The 11,073-nt window shown below is 55.3% G+C and overlaps 1 protein-coding gene across 1 annotated transcript; it reads right to left on the bottom strand.

Annotated features, from left to right (window-relative positions):
* Positions 1 to 7,580: 7,580 nt before the first annotated feature.
* On the bottom strand, positions 7,581 to 9,463 carry LOC142826997 (uncharacterized). Its single transcript, XM_075920377.2, has 2 exons — positions 8,571 to 9,463; positions 7,581 to 8,375 (listed from the first exon to the last, which is right to left on the bottom strand). Exons 1-2 carry the CDS (start codon positions 9,118 to 9,120, stop codon positions 7,813 to 7,815), a joined length of 1,113 nt encoding a protein of 370 aa, XP_075776492.2. The 5' UTR covers positions 9,121 to 9,463; the 3' UTR covers positions 7,581 to 7,812.
* Positions 9,464 to 11,073: the final 1,610 nt, after the last annotated feature.

Consider the following 11,073-nt stretch of genomic DNA (forward strand, 5'->3'; position numbering starts at 1 on the left):
CTTCCCAATTCTCAAACATAATTATTATTATTTTTCCTGTGGAAAAATTGTAAATAACCCACATTTACTGCATGGTTGAGCACAATGTCAGTGCTGGAAAAATAATTTTTTCAAATCATGATAAAATATTGTTTGTTTAGCCATATAACTTTACTCCCATTTCAGCAAATGGCATCCCAATTAACGTTTTAAGACTCATCAATTCTTGTTTATTTCTATCGTTAATGTGTCACTGAAACAGCATCACCAAAATTCATTGTTTCTGTGTAGTCTGTTGGAGTCAGGGAAAAACCCCAGATCAAGCACTAGCTCCCCCCAAGCACACTAAATATCATAATGAAGTGTGGTAGTATGGGCACACTCAAGTGACAGTGGCCACCCCTGGGTACAAACCTGCCTAACCCTTGTAGGTATGTACTAGGACAGCTACCTGAGCAACTACCCATGCTGCCATGGTTGCTATTTTTGGCTTGTTGGCTTGAGGAGCGCTACTGTGAGCATGGCTCCTCCTGCTGGAAACCACACATACTCTATGACTAGGTCTCCATGATTTCTACACTGGTCAGTGTGGCTGATCTAAGCTGCTAAAGTGGCTCCAGAGACAGCCACACTGGCCACTGTGGGAGAGGCTCTGCTGCCAGCTGCATTGGCCACTGCTGGGGTAACTTTGGAGCCAGCTGCACCAGCTGCTACTTGGGCAGCCATGGGCAGTTGGCACCAAGAATTTCCCAAACACTGGCTGATGTGGCTGTCCTGGGGATGACCAGAGCAGTGGTGGGTGGGTCCTGAAGATGACCAGCACAGCCTCTGAATGGAGATCCCCAGCAGTTGGTTCCACTGACCCCAGGAACCTTCCCCAAAGCAGCAGACACCCCTCTTAAGCAGCATCCCAACTAAGATTTGGTCAGTGGTGTTTATAATACAAATTTTGGGAAGCTCACAAGCTTTCAATTTATGTTTAGTGACCGTGACTTTTACTAAAAACACCCATGAGTAAATCATAGCCTTACCTATGACTTTGCTAGGGTTTATGAGAAAAGTTATATTTTGATCTACAAATATGATTTTTTAATTTTAAGTCTGATCACTTATTAAGCAAGAGTCTTCTAAAAGTAAATGCATTATGTGCTGTCTGTAAGATGATGCCATTTATCACAGTCCCGTTGAAATAGATTATTTGTCAATAGCTGACAATGTTTGAAAATATTAGAATGAAAGGAATCTGAACTCCATCCTTGTTTAAATGAATATCCTCTCTAGACCACACTAGTTCACTAAAGTTTCATGGTTAATTAATTTTTAAATATTTTATTGTAGATGTTCCTCTTCCTGATATAGGCCCTGATTCAGCAAAGAATGTAAGTCACTGTGGGTATGTCTACGAGGTGTACAGCTAGTTCGGATTAGAAGCCTAATCCGAACTAGCTAGTCCGTGCCACGTCTAGCCGTGCGGCACGGGGTTCGAACTAGCCGGCATTTAAAAATGGCGCCGGCCGGCTTCATGCAAATGAAGCCCGGGAAATTCAAATCCCGGGCTTCATTTGCAACTGCGGATGACTACATTACCCCCGCTAGTTCGAACTAGCCGGGTAGTGTAGACATACCCTGTGAGTCTCATGGATTTCTCGTATTGTTGTTTTTCGGAGCATATTGGGAAGTCAATAAAATAAACAACTTTTCTGGACATTTGCAATGTAACATTAGTTTTTTTCCTTAGAATTCACAATAGTAATGAACCCAAAATCAGAGCCAAGCAAAACAGACTACTAGCAAAATCACCAAATTTATTCTAGTTGGCTGTCTGCAAACCTTCTGCTTTCATGCTTACCTACAGAATCCTGTAGTCTGCAAGCAGGATACATACATACACAAACACTCCTAAAGCGATAGCTTTCAATTCCGACAAAGTACTCAGTACATCACAGGTTTGAAATATGATGTCAGTGAGACTTAAGCTTGTAGCTAAAGTTAGGGAGAGGTGTAAGTGCTTTGCTGAACTGGGCCTTGGTCAGTGTTCATATCACACTCCCCATCAGTACCCATACCCAGCAGACCAAATGTGGTGATGAATCCTGGTCATGTGACACCTGCTAAAATGAAGTGGGTTAATCTTGTGCCCAATTAATACAATATAAAAACCATAGGTGACTGGTGCCTGCAGGGTAAGGGGGTACAAGGAGGGCTATCCAGAAGAAAAGGAATGGGGATAAGAGGGCTCCCAATCTAGCAATTAAAATTTTGGCTAGGGGTGAGGCGTACAGGGGAGAAGTGAACTTTCTGAGAACTCCCATGAGTTACCTGTGAGAAAAATTAACCATCACTTCACAGATTCAGGATCAGGCCCACCAAGCTGTGCTGTCCTGAAACTGACTTTGATAATTTAAATAATAATACAAAAGCATAAGTGCCTTTGGAGGGAGGAGTGTCATAAGGTTTTCTTCAGCACCCACTTGCAATCCATCCCTGGAGTCATAGGTTCTGATTCATCTCTGGGGATGTCATTGGGTTGTTTTTTTTATTTCCTTCAGAAATTTTTTATTTCCTTCAGAAATTTTTACCTTGCAGAAATTAGAGATGAAAAGACAGGTAATTAATTATGGCATCCTGGTTAGGGGGGGAGAAAGCAGTAAGTAAATAAAAGCATTTCTCCCCCAACTTGTGAAATACAATAAAACTGAAAGGTTATGTCTACACAGCAAAGTTATTTTGAAATAACAGCAGTTATTTTGAAATAGCTGTGCTAGCATCTACACAGCCAAACCGCTATTTTGAAATTATTTCAAAATAGTGGAGGGCTTATTTCAAAATTTGTAAATCTCATGCTATGAGGAATAGCGCCTATTCCGAAATAGCTATTTCGGAATAGGCACTGTGTAGACAGGGAATAGGGCCTTTTTTGAAATAGGCAGCCTCCAGCCTTCCCAGGGTACCCTGGTGGCTGCTCTGGCCACAAACAGGAAAACTCTTCTTTCCTCCCGCTTCCCCCCACCCCAGAGCTCGTAAAGGTGTAGAGTCTGCCCAGAGCTTTTTTGGCTAGCACTGGGCCAGCCAGCCCTGTGCTACTGTGCTGCTGTCCTGACCCAGTGGCACAAAATGAGCCAGCCAGAAAGTACCAGCCAGCCCTCCAGCAGTCCTCGGGAGCAGTCCTCCAGCTCCCAAGAGCCTACCAGGGGCCAGAAGAGACGGGTGCCTTCCTGGTCTCGTGCGCAGATCATGGACCCTATTGAGGTTTTGGAGGATGCCACCAACCTCCACGATCTCCACACGGGATGCAGGAATGCGGCTGTGCATGGCCGGCAAGCCTATGCCAGGGCCAGAGAGGGCAGCTCCCAAGCAGGGGCAGACACAGACAGCTGCTCCTTCTTCAATGCCCTGGACCATATCCTGGGGAGCAGGACAGTTCATTCCCCCACGTAGTCATTGAGGGTATGTCTACACTACAAAGTTAATTCGAACTAACAGACGTTAGTTCGAATTAACTTTGATAGGCGCTACACATACAAACCGCTAGTTCGAACTTAATTTGAACTAGCGGAGCGCTTAATTCGAACTAGGTAAACCTCATTCTACGAGGACTAACGCCTAGTTCGAATTAAGCAGTTCGAATTAAGGGCTGTGTGGCCACTTAATTTGAACTAGTGGGAGGCTAGCCCTCCCCAGCTTTCCCTGGTGGCCACTCTGGGCACCACCAGGGAAACTCGTCTGCCCCCCTCCCAGCCCCGGACTCCTTAAAGGGGCACGGAATGGCTACGGTGCCCGTGCCAGGTGCAAGCCTGCCAGCACCCAGCCAGCAGACCCTGCACCTGGCACGGCATGAACCAGCCACCTGCTGCCACCCAGCGCTCCGCCTCTTCCCGGGACCAGGCTGGCGGCACCCGGGAGCCTGCCCGGGTCCGCAAGAGGTGGACGCCCACCTGGTCTAGTGCGGACACCGTGGACCTCATCCACAATGTCCGCACTAGGCACCGGGAAGTGGCCGTCTAGGGCAGGGGAGCTGCCAGCCTGGCCACCCAGGAGCAGGTGTGCATGAAAATCAAGGTGGTCCACTGAGACCCCCGACCCTGAGCCCTGAGCTTACAATGGCCGTCCTGGGTCAGACCAAAGGTCCATCTAGCCCAGTAGCCTGTCTGCCGACAGCGACCAACCCTAGGGACCCTGGAGGGGATGGACCGAAGACAGTGACCAAGCCATTTGTCTCGTGCCATCCCTCTCCAGCCTTCCACAAACAGAGGCCAGGGACACCATTTCTACTCCCTGGCTAATACCACTCCATGGACCCAACCTCCATGAATTAATCTAACTTCTCTTTAAACTCTGTTCTAGTTCTAGCCTTCACAGCCTCCTGCAGCAAGGAGTTCCGCAGGTTGACTATTTGCTTTGTGAAGAAGAACTTTCTGTTATTAGTTTGAAACCTGCTACCCATTTATTTCATTTGGTGTCTTCTAGTCCTTCTATTATGGGAACTAATGAAGAACTTTTCTGTATGCACCCTTTCCACACCACTCATGCTTTTACAGACCTCTATCATAGCTCCCCTCAGTCTCCTCTTTTCTAAACTGAGAAGTCCCAGTCTCTTTAGCCTCTCTTCATATGGGACCTGTTCCAAACCTCTGATCATTTTAGTTGCCCTCCCCTCTCCCACCCTCTCTCTTGCCCTCTCCCACTTCCTTTTCCCAGTCTCCCCGAGTTTTGTTCCATAAAGAGAGATTCTATTTTTGATCACACATGTCCTTTATTTTGTACATCAGGAAGGGGGGCTAAGGAGGGATAAGTGGAAGGAGGTGAGGGAGGAATGGGGTACGAGCCCCCGATGGGGAAGGACTGGGGTGGCTCTTCGGGCTCCTCAGGGTGGAAGCTCTCCTGCAGCCCCCCGATTGACCCTCCCCTGGATGGCAGCCTGCGGCAAGTGCAGCCGGGCTGATGACCGAGTGCTGTGATGTGCCCAGTGTGGGCACTCAGGGCACTCCAAGCCAGGACTGCTTTGCAGGCAGGCAACCCCTGAGAACTGTCTGTCCGGGGTGGGGGTCGGGACCCTTTAAGCACTGCCCTCGGCTAGCCTGAGACAGCAGCTCCACGCTCTAAGTCCTAATCTGATGCCCTGCCGGCACTGCTTCCGGCCATCCTTAACCTCGGTTCAGGGTCCACTCAATGTGGACATGCTAGTTCAAATTAGCAAAATGCTAATTCGAACTAGTTTTTAGGTCTAGATGCACTAATTCGAATTAGCTTAGTTCAAATTAACTAATTCAAATTAAGTTAGTTCGAATTAGTGCTGTAGTGTAGACATGCCCTGACTCTGGGGCAGAGCCAGTCCATGTCGTCCTTGTTGAGAACACTGATGATGGCACGGAGGAGGAGAAGAATACCAGAGTCACCACCCACCTGAGCCAGGACCCCCGAGCCATCCCTGCAGACCCATCCCAGGTGTCATCCGAGGCTGAGGAAGCAACATGTGAGTGCCATCACTGTCCCCTTATGTGGGGGAGGTAGAGTGGGGGATCAGGGACTGCACACCTGGGCTTTGCTTGCCACAGATCACACAGCAACCTTTGCACGTGCAAGCACATGCTGTGTCACTCCTGGGCATGTGGCCCCAGCTGACTGACACACAAGGGCCTGTTAGCCACAAGGGTGTGTGGAGAGATATGACATGCTCCTGACCCGGGGGTGGGACATGATAGGATGACCACCCTCCACAAACCCCCCCTACAAGGATGCGGGGGACATAACCCCTCTCCCCGCCCCGCCATACCGAAATACAGCACAGGGGCATGGGCGCAGTCTCAGGGCAGCACCACTCCCAGGGTACGTCTACACTACAGCGCTAGTTCGAACTAACTTAGTTCGAATTAGTTAATTCGAACTAAGCTAGTTCGAACTAGCGCATCTAGAACTAAAAACTAGTTCGAACTAGCGTTTTGCTAGTTCGAACTAGCGCGTCCACACTGATTGGACGCAGGGGGGCATTTAAGGGCAGCTGAAACCGGTTCTGGCAGGGCATCAGGTCAGCAGTTGCTTTGTGTGGCTGCTGTCTGAGGCTATCTGAGGCTCGTGCTTAAAGGGACCCCCCTGGACAGCCGGTTCTCAGCTTTTCCTGCTTGCTTGCCAACCTCACCGAGGGACAGAAAAGCGTCGGTCTCTGTGCCCGTCTGTGTCGGTGCTTCCCTTCGGGGGGGACCGCCGCAGGTGGCAACATGGAGCCACGGCTCGCCCTGCACCTTCTGGTGCACGTTCTGGACTTGCTGCTGCAAGCCTGCCAGCAATGGCTCGAGGCTGCCTGGCACCACCTGGGGAATGTCAGCCCCCTGCCTCTCCGCCTGGCCGCCCTGGGGGCCGTGGAGGAGCCGCGGCGGCGCCCCGGCACCGGCGTGCCCCGCCGCATCTGGCGTCTGGACACCAGCAGCGACTGGTGGGACCGCATCGTCCTGGAGCGCTGGGAGGAGCGACAGTGGACCCAGAACTTTAGGATGAGGAGGGACACCTTCCTGGAGCTCTGCGAGTGGCTCGCCCCTGCCCTGCAAAGAAGGGACACTCGCATGAGGCCCGCCATCCCCCTCCAGAAGCGTGTGGCCATCGCCCTCTGGAAGCTCTCCACGCCGGACAGCTACCGATCCGTCGGGAACCAGTTCGGCGTGGGGAGATCCACTGTCGGAGCAGTGCTCATGCAGGTACGGCGCTCGTCGGCCACCGAGCCGGGGGGGAGGGGGACTGCGAGGAGGGGATGGGCCGCCCCAGGGACAAAGGGGGGGGGCGGGAGGAGGCGAAGGCGCCCCGCACCGGAGGGGTCGGGCTGTCCCGGCCGTACTACACACCGCCAGGGGGGTTGCTTCCGGGAGTGGGGCGCGGGGCACTGCCAGGACACGCACGCTCCCAGCCACCCGGGCGCCCCACTGATTGACGCTTTGCTGTGTCTCTCTCCGCAGGTGGTCAAGGCCATCAACCGGGTGCTGCTCTGCAGGGTGGTCCGCCTCGCCGACCCGGATGCCGTCATCCGGGGATTCGGCGCCCTCGGCTTCCCCAACTGCGGGGGGGCCATCGACGGGACGCACATCCCCATCCGTGCCCCGGAACACCAGGCGTCCCGGTACGTGAACCGCAAGGGGTACTTCTCCGTCATCCTGCAGGCCGTGTGTGACCACCGGGGACAGTTCACGGACATAAATGTGGGCTGGTCCGGCAAAGCACACGACGCACGGGTATACCGCAACTCCTCCGTGTGCCAGCGGCTGCAGGACGGGATCTTCTTCCCCGACCGCCACATCAGGGTCGGAGACGTGGACATGCCCGTCTGCCTGGTGGGGGATGCCGCCTACCCACTGCAGCCGTGGCTCATGAAGCCCTACACGGGGCACCTCAATCCCTCCCGCCAAGCCTTCAATAACAGGCTGAGCAGGGCCCGCATCGTGGTGGAGGGGGCCTTCGGGCGACTGAAAGCCCGCTTTCGATGCCTCCTCACCCGTCTGGACCTGGCCGAGCACAACATCCCTCCCGTGGTGGCGGCATGTTGTGTGCTCCACAATTTGTGTTAGCGGAAGGGGGAGGCTTTCTTGCCAGCCTGGATGGCTGAGGCTGACCGCATGGCTGGACACTACGGTCAGCCCCGCACCGCCGCCGTCCGGGAAGTCCAGCGGGGGGCCATCCGGATCCGGGAAGCCCTGCGGGAGAGCTTCCAGGTGGAGGAGGAGGAGAACTGACCTCTCCCTGCATGCCCCACCGGGGCCCTCTTCCACCCTACCCCCCCCTTCCCCTTTCCCCTCCCTACCTACTGTCAAATAAAGACACCTGTTTTTCAAACAAAAACGTCTGTTTATTTCAGAGAACTGGGGTGGGGGAGGGAGGAATGAAGGTGGGAGAAGGGAGGGGGAAACCTGGGACGAGGGAGCTGGAAGGGGAGGGGAGGGAAGGGAGGAAGGGAAAGGAAAGCTCAGGGGTGGGAGTCCGGCTGCCTCTCCCGTCTCGCCACACTGCGGGTCCGGGGGCGTCGGTGGGGAATGGTTGTGGAGGGGGGGCAGAGAGGACAGGGGGTGTGGAGGAAGCAGGAGCAGAAGCAGGAGGAGCAGGAGGAGCAGGGGGAGCAAGAGGGGGAGAAAGAGGGGGAGCAAGAGGGGGAGCAGGGGGAGGAGGAAATGGAAAGCGGTCCAGCAGGCTCTGGAGGTGGCCTCGCAGGGCACGGCCCTGCTCCTCCAGGGCCTCCAGACTCCTCTGGCGCAGCCTGAGGTCCTCCTGGACCCAGTGGTCCTGGAGACGGAGCTGTCGGTCCAGGAACCGGAGATGCCGCCTCTGGTAGTCCTCCTGGTTCCTGGCTGTCCTGCTTGCCCGGGCGCGGGCGGCTGCTGCAGGCGGTGTGGTGCGCCCTGCAGGCCCCGGTGCTGCAGCTGTGGTGCAAGAAGACCAGCGGTCAATTACCCCAGGGGCCCAGGTGTGTGAAACCCAGCTCCCCTCTGCAAAGCCAGGGCCCCTGCAGGATCCCCAGCTGCTGCTCCGTGGTGGGCAAGGCCCAGGCGCACGGTCCCGGGGCTCCCTCTCGCCCCAGCCCCCCGTACACATAAGGGGAACACGAGGGTACTCACAGGTGGACGCCTCCCCGGCCTCTGATGATGCAGGCGAGCGGCTCTGTGGGGTGCCTCGGGGGTCCCGGGTCCTGGGAAGGCTGGCGGCAGGCTCCTGGCTCTCAGAGCCCTCCTCCTCCTCCTCCGTCTCCAGGAGCGGTCCCTCTGCCCCGGGGTCAATCACGTCCCGGGGGGCAGGGACGGCATGAGGCCCCAGGATGCAGTCCAGGGCATGGAAGTGGGGGCAGGCCTCCGGGTCAGCCCCTGGCAGGCAGGCCCGGGAGTAGGACTGCCGCAAGTCCTTAATTTTGCAGCGCACCTGCTCCCGGCTGCGCTGGTGGCCCCTGGCGGCCAGACTGGCAGCCATGCGTCCGTAGACGGCCGCGTTCCGGTGGCTAGTGCGGAGATCGTGGACATTGGAGGCTTCCCCCCAAACCTCGATGAGGTCCACGATCTCCGCACTTGACCAGGCGGGCGCCCGCCTTTTGCGCCCCCGGGCAGGCTCCCGGGAGCTGCCAGGCTGGTCGTGGGGAGCAGTGGAGGGCTGGGAACCCTCGGATGGCTGGCTCATGGTGTGGCAGGTGCAGGCTGTGCAGGCACGGGTGCTTGCAGCCTTGCAACTGGCACAAAGTGAGTAGCCAGCCCGTGGCCCTTTAAGGGCTCCGGGGCCGGGAGGGGGGCAATAGAGTTTCCCTGGTGTTGGCCAGAGTGGCCACCAGGGAAACCTGGGAAGCCTTAGCCTCCCACTAGTTCGAACTAAAGGGCTACACAGCCCTTAGTTCGAACTAGCTAGTTCGAACTAGGCGTTAGTCCTCGTAAAATGAGGTTTACCTAGTTCGAACTAAGCGCTCCGTTAGTTCGAATTAAGTTCGAACTAACGGAGCGCTAGTGTAGCGCCTAGGAAAGTTAGTTCGAACTAACGGACGTTAGTTCGAACTAACTTTCTAGTGTAGACATACCCCCTGGGATAGCAGGGCCCCTGGACATCCCAAACATGGCCTGTGTTCAAGCACATCGGCTCTGATGGTAAGGGGAACGGACGTCCTCACTTTGCAAAGCGGGGCTGGGTGTCAGGCACTGTGTCCTCAGGGATGACTGACTGTTTGTCCTTGTTCTCCACAGCCAGACCAGCTGCAAGTGGAGGGCGCACCACACCTCCCAGGACATCCTCCCGCACCCGAGGGCTGCGCAGGCCCACCCGTCCAATGGACAAATACCAACAACAGCACTTGGGAGCACAGCAAGCCCTGCACCGCACCCTCGACCTCTGGGTCGAAGAAGACCTGCAGCTCTAGCAGGAGAGATGGCAGGAGAAGCTTGCCCAGGGCAATGCCATCTGTGCCCATCTCCAGACCCTGGTGCAAAGCATGCTGCCTCCTGCAGCTCCAGCCTCTGCTGCCTCCCCAGTGATTGCTCCTCCTCTCACTCCCTCTCCCCCTCCACACCCTCAACATCCTCCACACACCCACGGGGATGCCGAGGTCCCTCGACCCATGTGCGGGAGCTGGCAGCCCCAGCACCTCTCTGACCCTGAGCCCTGACCTTCTCTTCCCCCTTCCTCCCCTTTTCTCCCCCTTCTAGCTCCCTCCTCCCAAGTTTCCCCCTCCTCTCTGCCAGCCTTTCTCCTCTTCTCTCCTGCCTTCTTTCCCCAGTCTCACTAAGTTTCATTTCCCACCCATTTTGGTTCAATAAACAGAGTTCAGTTTGTTAAAAAAAAAACCCTGTCTTTATTTTCCATAAGGAACCGGGGGAAGGGAGGGTTTAGTGGAAGGATGTGAAGAAGAAGTGAGACACAAGCCCCCAGTGGGGTGGACCAGAGAGCACTGTTACCGGTCCTCCATGTAGAAGCTCTCTCACAGGGCCTCCCGGATGTAGACAGCACCTCGATGGGTTTCCAGGAGGGCAGCTGTGCAGGGCTGCACATACAGGCTGGCCAAGTGCTCAGCCTCTGCCACCCAGCATGGCAGGGAGGCCTTCCCCTTCTGTTCACATGCATTGTGCAGCACACAGCACGCTGCCACCACATGTGGAATATTCCGCTCTGAGAGGTCCAGGTGGGCGAGGAGGCATCTAAATTGGGCCTTCAGCCACCTGAAGGCACCCTCAACCATGATGCAGACCCTGCTGAGCCTGGCATTAAATGCCTGTCGGGATGGGTTGAGGTGTCTAGTGTAGGGCTTCATCAGCCAGGGCTGTAGGGGATAGGCCACATCCCCACCAGGCAGACATGCATGTTCACATCTCTGACCGTGATGTGGTGGTCAGGGAAGAAAGTCCCGGTGTGCAGCTTCTGGCACATGGAAGAGTTGCGGTACACCCGTGCATCATGTGCTTTGCCCAACCAACCAACATTTATGTCCACAAAGTGGCCCTGGTGGTCAGTCATGGCCTGCAGGATCACTGAAAAATATCCCTTCTGGTTGATGTACATGGAGGCCTGGTGGTCCAGGGCACGGATAGGGATGTATGTCCCGTTGATAGCCCCCTCTCCCCTCCCAGTTAGGGAAGCGCAGGGTGCCAAACC

The sequence above is a fragment of the Pelodiscus sinensis genome, chromosome 1 (genome assembly GCF_052426305.1).
Source record: "Pelodiscus sinensis isolate ZL-2025 chromosome 1, ASM5242630v1, whole genome shotgun sequence".
NCBI lineage: Eukaryota > Metazoa > Chordata > Testudines > Trionychidae > Pelodiscus > Pelodiscus sinensis.

Excerpts from the sequence above, each read along its gene's own strand:
- LOC142826997 (XM_075920377.2), bottom strand. The coding sequence starts at position 9,120 with ATGAGCCAGCCATCCGAGGGTTCCCAGCCCTCCACTGCTCCCCACGAC. Across the intron at positions 8,376-8,570 it reads GGCCGGGGAGGCGTCCACCT|CTGCAGCACCGGGGCCTGCA; the intron begins GTGAGTACCCTC and ends CTTGCACCACAG.